This window comes from Myodes glareolus, chromosome 7 (genome assembly GCF_982192425.1).
Source record: "Myodes glareolus chromosome 7, mMyoGla1.1, whole genome shotgun sequence".
Taxonomy (NCBI): domain Eukaryota; kingdom Metazoa; phylum Chordata; class Mammalia; order Rodentia; family Cricetidae; genus Myodes; species Myodes glareolus.
Genome location: NC_142032.1, coordinates 27,773,467 through 27,790,543, shown reverse-complemented (window position 1 = coordinate 27,790,543; position 17,077 = coordinate 27,773,467). Strand labels below are relative to the sequence as shown.

At 42.7% G+C, this 17,077-nt stretch overlaps 1 protein-coding gene, 1 long non-coding RNA gene and 1 pseudogene across 3 annotated transcripts in view; 2 read left to right on the top strand and 1 right to left on the bottom strand.

The window, feature by feature from the left end:
- The window catches only part of LOC148121329 (antiviral innate immune response effector IFIT1-like), an 89,381-nt pseudogene that overhangs the window by 5,675 nt on the left and 66,629 nt on the right, over positions 1-17,077 (bottom strand). The window lies entirely within an intron of this gene.
- Positions 1-17,077, top strand: part of LOC148121332 (uncharacterized) — a 138,275-nt gene that overhangs the window by 116,938 nt on the left and 4,260 nt on the right. The gene's annotated exons all lie outside the window — the stretch shown is intronic.
- On the top strand, positions 10,560-15,741 carry LOC148121333 (interferon-induced protein with tetratricopeptide repeats 2-like). Its single transcript, XM_087907962.1, has 2 exons — positions 10,560-10,700; positions 13,855-15,741. The coding sequence occupies exons 1-2, from the start codon at positions 10,696-10,698 to the stop codon at positions 15,260-15,262; spliced, it is 1,413 nt and encodes a 470-aa protein (XP_087764088.1). The 5' UTR covers positions 10,560-10,695; the 3' UTR covers positions 15,263-15,741.

The window sequence follows — 17,077 nt, the reverse complement described above, 5'->3', positions numbered from 1 at the left end:
AAAGAACAGGTTAGGGAACAGAGAGGTTGCTTCAACCATATATGGAAGCTGTCATTTGTCTCCTTAATGATCAAACCTTTGGAAGTGAAATCTCTCAGCAGCCTCACGATCTTCCATCACCCCTGCCTCCACTTCCTGCTACCCTTTCCGGGCACATCTATAGCCTCAAGCCCCACACACTTTTAGCCTTGGTAATTGTAAACGTTGTCACTATCTCTGTAATCAGTCATGTCAAGAATGCAATGTAAGTGGAAAAATGACCCAAGAAGGGCTGTTGAACTTGTGGACATCAGTCACTGCAGCAGAGAATACGGGAGACAGTTGGAGAAGGGTCGATTTTGTCCAAGGGATCAAAAAAGCTCGACATACACAATGAACTGTAAACTGTAAAATTATTTAAAAGACATTAAAATGGGAAGCGATGGAATGAAAACCCATGCTAATGAGGTGGTGGCAGCATTCATATGGCTCATTAAAGGCCCATGATGGGAAAGCTGTTCCCTCCTAGCCCATGTTAGAAGATCTACCACTAGGTGGAGACCTACCCGTGTACCCACCATTGAGAGCTATTGTAGTTGGGGAGGTCATACATCAGGCCAATGATCTGCCCTGGAAAGGCAAGTTTACCTTCAGTCTGGCTGAAGAAATAAATTGCAATAAATTATCCTGGAGCCCCCTTTTCAGTCCATTTCTAAATCTGTTTAAAATGGGACTATGTGCTCTAAGAAGGTACACTGCTTTCAGCTTCTCAGTAAGACCATCCAACTACAGATTGCATCTAATTACAGATTAGATGCAATCCCTATCATAGGAAAATGACATTTTTTTGACATGAAGTCTTTACCCCCCCCACACACATTCTATGATATCTTTAAGGTCTTTCCAATAATAGAGCCAAATTTTAAAACAGAATTGGACTCACTATAACCTAAAATAATCATCACATGGTTCTAACATGAGTTCCACTGTAAGAATACAGGGTTACAAAAAGACCTAAGAGACAAAACACTGAATGTATGGCTGTGTCCTTCTGCCTCAGCTCTATAAAATAATCCAATGGCGCAACTTTAATCCCAACACTCAGGAGGCAGAGGCAGGCTGATCTGTGTGAGTTCAAGGCTAGCCTGGTCTACAAAGCAAGTGCTAGGACAGCCAAGGCTACACAGAGAAACTCTGTATTGAAAAACAAAAACAAACAAACAAACAAACAAGAACATAAAAGAGAGAATCCAATGAACCCAGTGGCTTACACAAGAAGAGAACTTTGGTGGGTTTTTGTTTTTGTTGTTTTGTTTTTGTCTTTGAATCATCTTAGCTAGTTATAAATCTCAGATTACATTGCCTGCCCCTATAGCCTCTCACCTAGCAGGTATTTCTTCCTGACTTGCAGAGGCCACAATCCTACTCCATCATCACGCAGTCTTTCCTGTCTGTGCCGTGAACTCTGAGTGTGCGTGTGTGTGTGAGAGTGTGTGTGTGTGTGTGTGAGTGTGTGATTGCAGTAACACTTAATGGAAACAGAGGTCATGGATTTTTAAACAAGAAAAGAAGAGTATTATGTGGGGATTTCAAGGAGGAGAAAGAAAAAAGGGGAGGGAAGGAAAACATAACTCAATCATAATCTCAAAAATGCAACTAAATCATAACCTCAAAATAAAATTATTTGGAAGATTAAGAAAAGCAAAATCAAATATACAAAGAAGTCATATTTATCAATATTTAGCGGTGTTTTAGGATCTTGTTTAAACTCTGTCCTTTCCTCAGTACTCCTTTTCCTGTGACATGTACATTGGATGCTCATGCGCGCTCATGTGTGTGTGTGTGTGTGTGTGTGTGTGTGCACGTGTGCTTGCATGAGTGTGTGCATGCATGTGTGTGTGTATGCACATGTGCATGCGTGTGTATGTTCATGTGAGTGTGTGTTAAGGCGTGCTACAGCCAAGGCATGCATATGAAGGTCAGAGGACAGCATGTCACACTGTGCTTCACCTGTTGGTTCTTTGGGAAGGACAGATGGTGGTTTCTTTTTCTTCTCTCAGTAACAGCACTGGGGTTGCAATCCTCGTGCTTGCTTGGCAAGACCTTTACCCACAAGCAATCTGCCCTGTGCTATTTTAAATCTCCTAGGGAAGCAATTGTGATGCTTCCCCCTTCCTTTCTTATGACATTTCAGATCTTATGGAGAGTAGCTTGAGATTGGGCACCAAAGAGAGACCAGCAGCAATGACCATCAACGAAGAGAAACTCTGGCGGAACTTCCTTTCCTAGGCTTCAAGTAGCAGACAGAGGATGCTCAAAATGTCCATGATGTATCAACTGGAGAAGAGACAGGCCTCTTTGTTCATGCCATGTAAAGGGTATGAGTTTCGTGGCCCAGTGCTCTTTGGGTTTATCCCTCATCTCACTAGTCCTTTCTAATTTTCAGACTTCTTTAAGGAAATGTCTCTATTTCTGGTTCTAATCATGTGGCCCTGGCCCAGTTCATTGATGCTGGACACAATGACTTGGATATCTGAAAAGTGTACCTGGGAATGCCTGGCAGCCGTGCCTGCCTGGACTCAGATTTTAACCTGTAACATTAGATGAGCCAGGCTAAAAAGAGACAAAAGCATAAGCAATTTCTGTTCTCTCTGTCTTTATTTCTGCCTGTTTGTCTCTGTCTCCCTCCCAAATAACGTAAGGCATGGTTATCCCTTCTTTCCAGAGCACTTAGGAATGATGGACAGATTTCTGTAGGAAAATTAGTCATGGCCCGGGGACAACAGATTGAATCCTGCTTGAATTTGCTTCCCCTGCCTACAGCAGCCCACAGCAGAAATTAGAGATGGTGTCCTCACATTATGGGAAATAAAGACATTGTCTGGGCAGCTAAGAACACTCTGAAAACTGGACACCAGCTGTCCAGGGAGAGCTGCCTTGACTGGGAGGCTCAGAAACAAACTCAGGAAAGCTGAACAGCACAGAGGCAGCCGCCATTTGTGTGGGCAATGGGGAGAGAAAGCAATCAGGATCCCACTGCCCACGTGGTTGCTCAGCATCCCCTGCGCAGCTGGAGATCTCCAGCCTTTCTGACACTGCAGGCACTCATTTGCACACCAGCCCCAGCCACCTGCTGGAGTCATGGGAACTGTAGACCCAGGCAGGGTTGGTATATTGACCCATGACTGTCACCTGACTGGTCCTCTCCAGCCTATTGCCCTCGAGTTACTTGGGATCCACACTTTTCTACCACTGGGATTTCCGTATTCTGTCTCATCAGACAACAGCTGCTCTCCGTCTCCTGCGCACTCATGTACTATTGGTGATCCTCTGTATAAAGACAGAAGAGTAATTGCTCAAGTCAAGAGATGCTCAGTGAAGTCCTAGAGTCCATGAAAAGAGCTCCACTGAATGGCACTTTAAAACCCAAAAGGCAATTTCAAACATAAAAAAATCAGAGCCATCCACATACAGAAGACTCCACTCAGTGCCTAGTATTTCTTGGATATATAATAATATATATTGCATATACATTGAATTTATATACTATATGTACATATAGTTTCATGTATAATATATGACCATGTATACTGAGTTTCTTGCGGTTAGGGGGGCACTAAAATAGCTCTTGTCAGAAGAAATTGTATTTCCATATTTTTGTTTCTTAATCTTGGAAGATAAAAAAAAAAAGAATGTGTCCTGTTCACTGGTTAAACTAACTTGGGATGGGTAACAAAGCACCTGGCACTCCTAGGTAATCATATGTCTCTATGATATATATTCATCCTAAATTCTCCCCTAGGTATTTTGAACTACATGTGTGAGACAGCCTTAAAATCCAAAGCAAGCTTCCAGTCACCCATCCTGTGTGCCAACAGCACTCCCATTAAACAAAATCCCGGACCCTCAGGACAATGAGTGTCCTTGTTCCCTTTTCAGTAGTAATAAGATTAGCCAGAGGACAGAGCAAAGGAATATAAGCAGACTCCGGCAGACCTGGTCACAAGCAAATGTCTGTGTCCTGGGTTCACTCAAACTGCAGTGCAGGGGAACCCTTACCCCATCGTGGCTCTGAAGGTGGCTCAAGTTCTCTGGACTTTCACCAGGGCAGGACTCCTCAGGCTCCCTCCTTGATGGTCTGCTCTGTTGTGGACTTTCACACCCTCTGGGCTGGGCTGGAACAGCTCTGGGGGCTCCTCCAGGGCTCTAGCCACCAGCAGGAAACTGAAACTGAATGTGGAAAGTGAGACTAAAGCCTGTTGTTTTCCTCCTACAGGGAAGCTCAAAGCAAGCAGGAATTGGCCTTCTTGCTCTCTCCCCTGAACCAATGGGGAGAAGGCTCTGGAACTGACTGACTGCAGTCAACTGTCCATGACCAGTAGGTAACACCTACATTATTGTTGTTATTATTATTATTATTATTATTATTATTATTATTATTATTATTATTTTATATGATTCTTTGAAGTTGAATCCAGTATCTATGAAAACCTCAACGTTTTCCAAGAGTTCTGGATTTTGATAGCTACTTAAGCGCTCAATATGTTTAATGGAGAGCAGAAAGAGTTTGCTGTTAATTCAGAGGTGTTTATTCCCACGACATTTCCAGAGTGAGCAGCCTGTCTGCAATAGACACGAGCAGATGCTCAGGCATCAAGTGGCCTGAGTGAGGCCAGAGGCGCATGGCAGATGTGAGCACAGAGAAGGGCCAGTCTCCTCCACTCTGCGGCCACACCCCATTTCCATCAGTTAAGGGTGCAAGCTCGGGTGACATAGCCTCACACGCTCTTGTTTCTGGGTTTTGCTTGGCAAAGAGTTGGATCATTATATTATTTGAAGGTAGCATATATTGTTATGAGTTTTGGCCTGGATTTAGACGATTCTTCTCTGAGGATCCCCAGTGAGTTGATAAGCTAGAATCTTTATCTTTGAAATCCCAAATGTTAGGAAATGCCTCTAGAGAAACCAAGCTTGATTAGGTGGTACCCACACCTGTCCACTTCTGTCTACTAGCTGTTTTGTTTTTAAACCTCAGTGTTTTCCTTAAAATTATTTTTATTATGTGTACATGTGTGTCTGTGCATATGTCACATATGTGTGAGGCCAGATTAAGGGAGCCAAATGTCTAGGATCTGGAGTTACAGGCTGTGAGCTGCCCAATGTGGTTGCGGAGGCCTGAATTCCAGTCCTCTCTTAACCACAGAGTCCTTCAATCATCCTTTCTTCCTTCCTACTTTCCTTCCTTCCTTCCTTCCTTCCTTTCTTCCTCCCTTCTTTCTCCCTTCCCTCCCTCCTTCCTTCCTTCTGTCCTTTTAACCCCTATTTCTCTGCCCTATTCCTCTCTCCCCTCTTCCTCCTCCTCCTCCTCTTCCTCCTCCTCTTCCTCTTCTTCTTCTTTTTCCTTTTGAGACAGGTTTCTTTGTGTAGCCTTGGTTGCCTTGAATCTCACTTTGTAGATGAGGTTGGCCTCTAACTCAGAGATATACCTGCTTCTGCATCCCAAGTACTGGGATTAAAGGCATGCACTACTACTGCTGGTCCTAATATAGCTTTTTTTTTTTCGGTAAAAAGAAACATCTGCCCTCCCATGCTAAAGGCAACAGTGGTCACTAAAACGAAGAAATGAGGTCAACTTAATTGTCTATCATTAGGGGAGTGGAGAGACTATAGGAGGATTTCTGGTAGTCAGAAAAAAGTGGAATTCCTCAGGACCTTGTGAAACTAGTTCCTATCTGCCAAAAAGCAGTCATTTCCGTCACCTGGCAGAAGGGACATATGGCTACCCATGGCACCATCAGTGTATCAAAGCTCATTCTGGTCTCTAAACACCATCACCATCACAGTTATCACCTGTTATATGTTTCAAAGTTCATACGAACATCCTTGCTTTTCTCACCCCCTCTTCTACTCTAAACTCCTTCCAGCTGACAGGCTTCCCTGCTGACAGTTACTCATCCTTCTTAGAACCTGGCTATTGCCATTATTCTCTGCTCGTCTCATCTCACTGTACTCATGTGTCTGTCTGTCTGTCTGTCTATCTGTCTATCTATCTACATACCTACCTCTAACTCTTGCCATCTGCTTTCTCTCTCTTATTCCCTTACTCTCTATTGCTTCCTTTACTGGGTTATATCTTGATGCCTCCACTATTATTTCCTGTTCTCCCATTTCCATGGTGCTGGTCATGGGCAGTCCTTTCCCTTCTCTAGATTCTTCCAGATCTCTCTCTCTCTCTCTCTCACTCACTCACTCTCTCTCTCTCTCTCTCTCTCTCAAAACACACATTTTTTTTAATCTCTGAAAAAGAAGACCCTTAGTCCTTTTATCTTTTCTATCAGAATGCCATAGAGTGGTAATGCATAATGAAGAGAAATTTGCTTCCACACAGTTAAGAAAGCCAGGATGAGGGAGATGAGGGAGTGCCAAGTGCTTTCCTGCTGGACAATCTGAAGGTGGAAAAGCAAAGAGGATGAAAGAGCCGGGAAGAAGCAACTGCTCTCCTTGGGAGACCTGCTCCCATGGTAACAGTATTGGTCCATTCATGCTGGGTCATTGGCTCCTATGACTCAGCATCCTACCACCCACCAGGCACCCCATTCATTACATTGGCACCTGGGGATCAAGTTTCTCACAGGAACTTCAGGGGATACATGTAACATGAAAGGGCCAGGCCTGTTTGTTTGTGTGGGATAATTGTCTGTATTCTGTTAATCATGTTTTAAATAAATGCTGATTGGCCAGGCAAGATGTGTAAGTGGGAAAACCAGACAGGAAGTGGAAATGATGCAAGGAGAGCAGGAGAATTCTGGGGAGGAGGAAGTTGATTCCTCCCACTCCTGCCTAGATCACCGAAGCAGCAGGATGTGAGCTGCCCCACTGAAAAAGGTACTGAGCCACATGGCTAACATAGATCAGAAAAATGGGTTAATCAAGATGTGAGAGTTAGCCAGTAAGAAGCCTGACCTAATGGGCCAATCAGCTTTATAACTTATAGAGATCTCAGTGTGATTTTTCTCTGGGACTAAACAGGCTGGGGGAACTGGGCGGGACAGAAAACCGAAATAACAAACAGGCCCCCTCATGTTACAGAATGGCGCCCACGTGGATAACTGCAGCCAAACAAAGCCTGAGAAAGCTTGGGAAAGACTAGAGTAAAGCATTTTGGTTTTCAGCCGTAGCAGTAAAAAAGCTGCGCTGTTTTAAAATGCTGGCTTTCTGGGCCGTCCTGCCAGGGAAAACTCTGACTCTTTCAAGCAGGCTGTCCTGATGGATACAATGTTGCAGCTTGCTTCCTGGCAAGGACCTTGAAATGCCTTAAGATCTTTTGACTGTTGTTTTCTCCATATTCCTTAGCAAATTAAAGACCCACATGGTCAGAAAGAGAGATATACAGTAAAGAGAGATTCAAAGAAAAAAAAAACCTCTAAATGGTTTAAAGTTCTTAGAAATAAAAAAAAAGGAAAGAGAGTAGTTGGGTGTGGTGGTACACACCTTTAATCCCAGCACTGGGGAGGCAGAGACAGACGGATCTCTGGGAGTTTGAGGATAGCCTGGTTTACAGAGGGAGTTCCAGGACAAAGATATGCAGAGAACCTGTCTCAAAAAGCCAAAAGTTAAAAATAAAAATAAAAAGATAGAGGTTAAAATAAAGCCACGTAAAGATGGAAAATACACAGAGAATGCGGATACTGTATGCTATTATGCTCTCTTTGAATTGTTTAAATGCTGAGGAAGGAGCAACAGCTGCTAAAAGATATTTGCTTATAAATGCTGCAGAATTAATACAAGATAGGTATTTTGAAAATACCTTGGCTTCAAAATTGAAGTCAAAAGGTATGTTACTTTGGAGAAGAGATTTTGCTTTTGTTTCCACAGAAAATGAGAGGCTCTGGATTTATTTAGAGTTAAGAAAAATCATCTTTGACCAAGGGAGGCCACCTGAAAAATCTCCGACAGGAATAGATGGCCCAGATGTCTGAGTTCTTCATCCAGAATAGATTCAAGACTGCTGCCTGAGATGATCAAGACTCACAGGATACTTTCTTCAGCCAGGACTTGATCATAACTCTAAACTTCCTTTAGGTCCCCTTAAGATTATCAGCGCCCCCAACCAGCAGGAAGTAGCCTGGAATACATACTACGCCCACATTCCCAAAAAAATGGACTATGGATATTTTCCTTTGTTTTTTTTTAAAAAAAGAGGGGGAAGTGGTGTGGGATAATTGTCTGTATTCTGTTAATCATGTTTTAAATAAATGCTGATTGGCCAGGCAAGATGTGTAGGTGGGAAAACCAGACAGGAAGTGGAAATGATGCAAGGAGAGCAGGAGAATTCTGGGGAGGAGGAAGTTGATTCCTCCCACTCCTGCCTAGATCACCAAAGCAGCAGGATGTGAGCTGCCCCACTGAAAAAGGTACTGAGCCACATGGCTAACATAGATCAGAAAAATGGGTTAATCAAGATGTGAGAGTTAGCCAGTAAGAAGCCTGACCTAATGGGACAATCAGCTTTATAACTTATAGAGATCTCAGTGTGATTTTTCTCTGGGACTAAACATCTGGGGGACGGGAGAGACAGAAAACACAAACAAGTAGGCCCCCTCATGTTACAGATACATTTGAACCACAGCAAGAGAAATAATACTGAGTTTATTTCTGTGTTAGTTAAATTTCTGTGATTATAACAAAATACCTGAAGCAACTAACTTAAAAAGAAAAAAGATTTATCTTGACTCTTGGTGTTAGAGGTTTCAGTAATTGATCACTGGGGCCTGCAGCAAATACATTACAATGGAGAGAACAGGGCAAAGGAAGCTCCTGTCACATGGTGACCAGGACCTGAGGAATGAGACAGGAAGAGGTTAGGACCCCCAAATCCCTTCCAGAGACATCAATGACCTAATTGCCTTTCATTGGAACCATTAGTACCATTAGATGTGAACCAAGACTTTGGGACATGGAGCTTCGGGAAAAACATTTAATCAAATTAAAGTATGTTCTGAGGAAGGAAACAGAGATGCTACATTAACTGCTGAAGTTCATGTGGAAAATCACTTTAAACATTTTGATTTGTCAGCGAGGACAGAAGGAAATGAAGCAGGTGAGAATCTACTTTTAGTAGTGGGTCTTGGTGTGATCCAGAAAACACATCGGGAAATTATGTTATGACCTTTTGACCTATGGGTCTGTATATTCTGTAATTCTTCTGTTTTCAAGAGTGGTATATGGGCCAGAGTTTCCCAAAGGGTTTATAATAATGGGATGTATTAGAGGGCCATGCATATTCAGAGGTCGTATATTTCCAGAGTATCCTTCTGTAGAGAGCCCAGAAAGCCAATGGCTGCTCAGGCCAAACTGCTGAATGCCTGAGAAAAAAAAGGGACCAATGATGACACCTCATTCAAGGACTGAGGTCTGGAAGGCACTTGGATCAATCCTGGTGGAAGTCAGTGTTCAAAGTTTCAAAAACAAGAGTCTTCATGTGAGTCTTCGTGGAGTGTTCTTGGGAGAGGGCAGCATTACAAACATTCAAGTGGTCAAGTAGGGTTTATTCATCATGGGTGCTCTTGCCAGCTTCCCCCCTTCTGCCGTGCTACTGACATTCAGGTTAGGTCTTCCCCATCTTGTTTGATTTCTCATTTGCCAGTGTCTCTGGAAACACTTCCACAGACAGAGGCAGACCTGTGCTTTACCAAGACTAGCAGACGGCCAAGATTAACGAACACAAGCATAAATAAGGAAAATACAAGACCAGCACATTTCTCTTTCATCACAGATGAGAGCTGCTGAACACCTGGGAATGCATATGCTGCCCCAGAAGGCGGGTCCCAGGAAGCCAGGGATGTATAGAGTGCCCTAAACATGATTTGCCTCCATATTGTCAGCGATCCTGACAGGTCATGGAATGTCAGACCATTTCAGGCTCTGGAAAAAGCAACTATCCAAAGTTTGCCCCTTCTGGTTTCCAGTTAATGATTTTGGTTACTAATTATACTACTTACTAGGGACCAGGCATGATTCTAGAACATTTCACTCATTCATCTACTTCATCCTCCCATCACCATGGTGATCTGGTAGCAGTGTTGTTTCCAGTTCAGAATAGGAGAAACTAAAGCCTCCAGAAGCAGGGGCTCACTTCCCTCAGGGAGCCACAGCCTAGAAATGCAGGTAGAGGGCTATCAGAGCTCCAACTTGGAACTGTGTGTCCATTCATTCAACATCTGCATTTCAAGTCTCTGCCAGGCAGCAGGGAGTGTACCCTTATTTTTGAAGGAAAGGAGGTAGTGAATGAAGCAGAGAAAAATCCTTGCTGCTGGGAATAGAAACTGCTCCCTACAGTGGCCTGTGGGTCATAGGGGTGAGGAGAGTGAGGATGGACTATTGAGGCGATAAAGAGGCTGGATGCTGTGGTAAAGGTTTCCTTCTCCAGGGTGAATACCCTCTCTGTTGCAAATCGAAGACATCAATACTTTCTGACTCACAGCACAAAGGCTTGGCTTTCTTTCAACTCATTTGTAAACAAAAAGTGACATCAGTTTTACTTTCTGGTTTCCATTTCTCTTCTGTGGGGTCAACTGCAGAGAAACAAGAAAGGAAATCAGCTGCTGGTAATAAATATGGGTCTATAGCGCTTCCTTAGGAGTCAGAGGACAAGATTGACTGCAGCTGCCAACAGCCGCTCTGAGTCCTTCAACACAGCTGAGAGGCACAGCAACCATGAGGTATGCCCTCCTTTCTCTGCTGGTGAGGAGAATGTAGTCAGCCTTGATGACAGATGCAAATCCTAAGCAGCCAAGGTCCCAAGAGAGGCCAGTCCTGGTTTTACTTTTCACACCTCTGTCTCTCCAGCTGTCAGTCTGTCATAGAGACTCACTGTGGTTTCCTCCAGATTTGCTTATCTACCTGACATCAGAGAGGGTTGTTTGATCTCTTAGGGACTTCCTATAAAGATGGATCTGGGAGAATTGTTCTTGTGATTTCTCTCTCTCCCTTTCTCTCCGTCCTTCCCTCCCTCTCTCTGTCCCCCTCCCCTATCATTGCAAAATTAAATTGAGAGTATCTAATATGAATATTATATAACAGTATTCTTTTTTAAATTTCTTTATTGTTAAAGATGTACTTTGACCACTAACACTGCTTCCCCCTCTTCTGAAGTTTACTTGCAATTGCTGGATTAGTCTCAGAATGCAGAAGGGTTGCGAACTAAGCAGAGCACAGGAGGAAGGAGCTCCTCTCATTCACTGCCTCTCAGCTCTGTCCCCTGTCTGGTAGCACAGAGGTTCAGTACCGTCAAACACGATCTTTGTCGCTCTATCTGGGTTTCCAGCTATCAACTGTACAAGTCAGAAACTGTAGTGTTACGATACATAGCTTGTTTATAGACAGCGTGGAAAATGGAAGTGAGAATCCACAATGTTCCAGAGGCTTCTGTGCTGGGTTACTTTGTTTCCTGCTTATTTCTTTTTCTGTCTCTGGCTAAGACTGAAGGGAATCTTAAAAGAGGAAAAAAGACTTTAAGAGTCACAATGGTACTCTGAGGGAAAAGGAGTTAAATGTCTATAAGCCTCTCCTGCAGCCACACATCCTATCCTTGGTATAAACTATAAATCTGAGAGAATAAAATTCAAAAGGATATTAAAAAGAATATGAAAGTATTAGCAAGCTATCAAAATGAAATATCACCAATGTAAGAAGAAGAAACAGGCGAAGAATGTGGAGACTACATTTCATTCTGAAATAAAGGTTTGAGGCATTGCTAGCATATATAATACAATTATTAGATGAAATATCCCAATGATGGTAAAATGTGTGAAATTCAAGAATGATTGGAAATAAGATATAAGTAGTTCGAATGAGCAGATGCCCAAAGGGACTTTAATCTTATTGCAGATCATCCATGTTTATTGCAAACTAAGATGTATTTTTTCCTTCATGAAACAAGGAAATGGAATCAACCTAGGTGTCCAACAATGATAAATGAATAATGAATTGTGGTACATGCAATGGAATTTTATTCTGCCATTTAAAAAAAATTAAAGGACTATCCTCTCCTAGGGATGAGCTCCCTAACTGGTTACTTAGTGTTCAGCCCCTAAACACATACACACAAACATCAAAAGATGGACTCAGCAGATTGTATTTGGAGATTTTTGCATATATATCCAAAAATATGCCAAATGCTCAAAGAAAAAGAGGCTATTAATTTGAGAGTGGAGAGCATGGAAGTAGTTTGAGGGAGGAGACACATGATACTGGAGGAAAAACAGGGAAAGAGGGAAGTGAAGCAGTTATATTTTAATTATAATGTGTTTTTACAGAACAAAATGAAATTATGCAATCCAAAGGAACATGGATAGAACTAGGAAATAGTAAGTAAGAAAATCCAGACACAGAATGGCAAACACTGCTTATTCTAATCTGTGAATCTTAGCTTTACACATGTGTAACTATATGAATGTGTGTAGATGTCAGGGAACTAGAAATGGAATCAGGATCAGAAGAAAACAGAAAAGAGACATTAAAAGAGAAGCGATCAGAGGGAGGTTACCAGAGCACTTGTGATATAAAAGACAGGGGGAGGGAGGGAGGGCACCAGGGCACAAATGATATAAAAGAAAGAGGGAGGGAGGGAGGCAGGGAGGCACCAGAGCACATGTGATATAAAAGAGAGAGCAGGGGGACGGAGGGCCCCAGGGCGCATGTGACATAAAGTGAAAGTGGGAACACTGCACATGGAGGCTTTGAGAGAGGAGTGAGGGCAACGAAACAGAGAGAGAAGAGGGCAGGGAAAGGGGCACCCAGTGCAAAGTACAAGATACAAAATAAAAGAATTTAAAACAAAGATAGTAACTATCTTTTAACAATAAATGGTTAACAGAGTGATCCAACAGCAGATAAGAATAAAAATGTTTAAATAAAAGACACAACTAATGTGATAAATTTCAAGAAGCTAGACTAAACAAAGAAAGCACATCAAAGGTATATTAAAAATTGGACTGGGGATGGAGAGACAGATTGGGAATTGCAAACAAATATTGCTCTTCTAGAGGAATAGAGCTCGGTTCCCTGAACCCATGTCAGATGTTGAGGTCTTTGATTCATTTGGATCCATTGTGCTTGGCGGTAGATATGGATCCCTTGGCAATCTAATATATGTTGACATCCAGTTAGACCAGCACCACTTGTCAAAGATGCTTTCCTTTTTTCATTGTAGTACATTTACTTTTTGTCAGAAATCAGGTACTCGTAGGTGTGAGGATTAAGGTATAGGTCATCAGTTCGATTTCAATGGTCTACATGTCTGTTTTTATGCCAATACCAAGCTGTTTTTTTTTTTTATTACTATAGCTCTATAGTAGAGTTTGATGTCAGGGATGGTGATGCCTCTGGACGAACCATTATGGTACACGATTGTTGAAACTATTCTGGGTTTTCTGTTCTTCCGTATGAAATTGAGTGCTGTTCTTTCAAGGTCTGTGAAGAACTGTGGTGGGATTTTGTAAGAAGAAATTCAGTTACTATCTCTAAGTAAAAAGCTCCAGGAATAACACTGACTGTGCTGGGTCCACAGACCCTCCAACACAGGCAGGAAGTAGCTAACAGAAACAGTCTTTCTAGGAAACCCAAATGCCATCTAGGGCTGACTCACTTCCTTCTGTCAGTTTTTCTGCCTAAAATGAGCAAACCCTTACTTCCTTATGCAGTAATTCAGACATATGACAAATATTGAAAGAAAGGAAAGGGAAGCGTGTCTCTTGTTTAGGTTTAGATGAACACTCTTTAGAAGGAAAGGAATATTCGCTGTGATCCCACTCCTTGACAGGTGAACGTGTGGTGTCTCCCAAATGACTGTTCCTTTTCTTTTCTGTCCCACAGCACACCCATAGAGAAATCCTTGGAGAGCAAGCTCCAGCAGCTAAAATGCCATTTCACCTGGAACTTGATAGCAGGAGATGAGTCCTTGGATGACTTTGAGGACAGGGTGTTTAACAAGGATGAGTTTCAGAACAGTGAGTGTAAAGCTACGATGTGCAACATCCTGGCCTATGTCCAGCACCGCAGAGGTGAAAACGAGGCAGCGCTGAAGAGTTTAGAGGACGCTGAATGTTTCATCCAGCAACAGCATCCTGACCAAGTAGAAATCAGAAGTCTGGTCACCTGGGGGAACTACGCTTGGGTTTACTATCACATGGGCCAACTCTCAAAAGCACAGGCTTATCTTGACAAGGTGAGAGGGGTCTGTGAGAAGTTTTCCAGTCCCTACAGGATTGAGAGTCCTGAGCTTGACTGTGAGGAAGGGTGGGCCCGATTAAAGTGCACCCAGAACCAAAATGAGAGAGGGAAGGTGTGTTTTGAGAAGGCTCTGGAAAAGGACCCGAAGAACCCAGAATTCACCTCTGGATGGGCCATTGCAAGCTACCGTCTGGACTACCGGCAAGCATGGCAGGACTCCATTGACTCTCTAAAGGAAGCCCTCAGACTTTCTCCCAACAACCCTTATCTTAAAGTCCTTTTGGCACTGAAGCTTGAGACAGTAGATGAAAACCAAGCAGGGGAACTAGTTGAAGAAGCCATAAGGAAAGCCCCAGGTGCGACAGATGTGCTGCTCAGTGCAGCCAAGTTTTATTACAAGATTCATGACGCTGACAGAGCTATACAGCTGCTCAGAAAGGCTTTACAATGCCTGCCTAACAATGCCTATGTGCATTACCATATTGGGTGCTGCTACAGGTCAAAAGTCCTTGGAATGGTTCATAGAAGAGAGACTGCATTGAATGAGAATCAAACGAGGTTTCAGGAACTAATGCGACTGGCGATTGACCACTTAAGGAAAGCAGAGGAGATCAAGGAATTTCTCGAACATTCCTGTAGCTACCTTGCTGGTCTTTATGCCATGACAAACCAGTATGAAGAAGCCGATTATTACTTCCAGAAAGAATTCAAGAATGTTCTCACACCAGGCCTTAAACAGTTGCTCCACCTACAATATGGCAATTTCCAGTTGTTTCAAATGAAGTGTGAAGACAAGGCCATCCACCATTTTATGGAGGGTGTGAAAATAAGGCGGGAGACGAAGCCTAAAGGAAAGATGATAAACAAACTTCAAAGAATTGCCCTCAGGCGACTTTCTGAAAATGAATTTGATTCTGAGGCCTTGCACATCTTGGTGTTCCTTCGGGAGTTGAATGAAGAAGACCAGCAAGCAGCTAAAGAAGCTGAGAGGGTGCTGGATGCTGAGAAGGCTGCTCCTTCAGCATCTTTGCATGAGGATGGGGACGAGTAGGGGGTGACATGGTGCCCGCAGTGCTACTGCTGGCAGGAAACTGAAACCCTTACCAGTGGCCATTCAATGTATTTAACAACTTCATGGACAGGAACCCTTCTATCAAATGTTAGCACCTGAATTGCTGGACCGGGGAGAGCTCCGAGAGAGGAACCAGTTGGAGCCATAGCTACAGGAGCCTGGCGAAAAGTGTAGATCTCTTTCTAGTTCTTAGAAATAGTTCCCATGGTAGCAATTCTTTAATCACCCTCTTTGGATGCTTCCCTTGGGCTTTTTCTGTATTTATGCAAAGCAGTCAAATTCCTCACCTGGGTGAGTTTTCCATCCTTGAGTTATTTTAGCAATTGCACAGCTTTGTTCTTCATAGATACCAGTGCCCATCTTAAAACTCAGGAGCCAGGGGCAGTTGCTCAAGACAATAATTCCAGTACTTGGAAGCTGAAACAGGAGGATTACCATGAGTTGGACGTCAGTCTGAATATGACTCTGCTCTCCCTATGAGTGTGGAGCTGTATGAAATAAGAGGGGTTCTGTCTACCATAGTGACAATTGAAATAAATATTTATTTCAACCTTGAGTGGAAACTCCAGGGAAGATGAAGAGAATGTTGATTTATCCTTGACGATCATAAAGCCATGAAGAAACAGTTTATAGTCACTATTAGGAAGATGTCCCTGTCATGTGAATACTTCCTTACTCAACAGTGCTATAATGAGCCTGCATTAGAGATGCTAGGAAGGACACGGGGTGGGAGAATAACTTGGTAACTGAGGCCTGGTGGTAGGACTAGGAAATGGGATGGGTACTGGAGGGAGGATTCTTTCCTCCATTAGAAGTGTTACATACAGATGGATATGAAAACTTCTTTGAACTCTAAAAATCACTCAGGAACATCACGAAACTGATAACTGGTGTTTCCTCGGTAGACCTGGAATGGCCTAAACATTAAGGTTGATGTGCAGCAGCAGAGAGGCGATTGGCCCAACGTGAGGCTAACAACCACCTCTAGGGTAGAAATTGTTTCACTATTGGCATTAGTTTGCTTATAAGTATATATGAACATTTTACAGCAATCAAAATATATTAGATTAATAGTTGTTAAAACTGAACAATCTAACAGCTGTAACAATGTTCCCTGTTCTTTTAAATATTAAGAGGCTTTGTATGTACTTAAGTCCATCAGTAATCAGCATTTGAATTTCTGGAAAAACAATAAACTTTATTGGTGATTAACACATGACAGAACATTGAGCAGTGTTCTGGCTGAATAAAAATTTTACTGTATGCTCACTGTCTTAGACTTAAGTATCATAATAAAGAGTGGCATTAATTATTTTGCTGCCTGAAGTGTCTGTTCTTTTTATATTTGATGTCTGATATCTGCACACACTTGATCTTGACTTTTATTCGTGTTTTCTTTCCTGTTGCTGGGAAAAAAACACAGACTAAAACAACTTGAGGGTCTATATAGCTAACTAGTTACAGTCTATGTTGAGGGAAGCCCAGACAGAAATTCAAGGCAAGAACCCAGTCAGAGGGACCCTGGATGGATTATAGGGCATAGCTGGACCACATCTTCAGGGAATGGCATTTCTCTTCCTAAGGCCAACGAGGATGTGACAATTTATGAATCAGACATAAAAACCTGTGATGCTGATATTTCTTAAGAGGGCAATCTGGAGTGCCAACAAATGTGGGAAGGAACCCAGAAATGCCTGCATTCTTCCTCCATTTCTAGAGAGGAGTTAGGTCACATGACATTCCTAGGCCTCGGATACTTCTCTGAAGGAAAATAGCATCATCCTGCCTGTACAA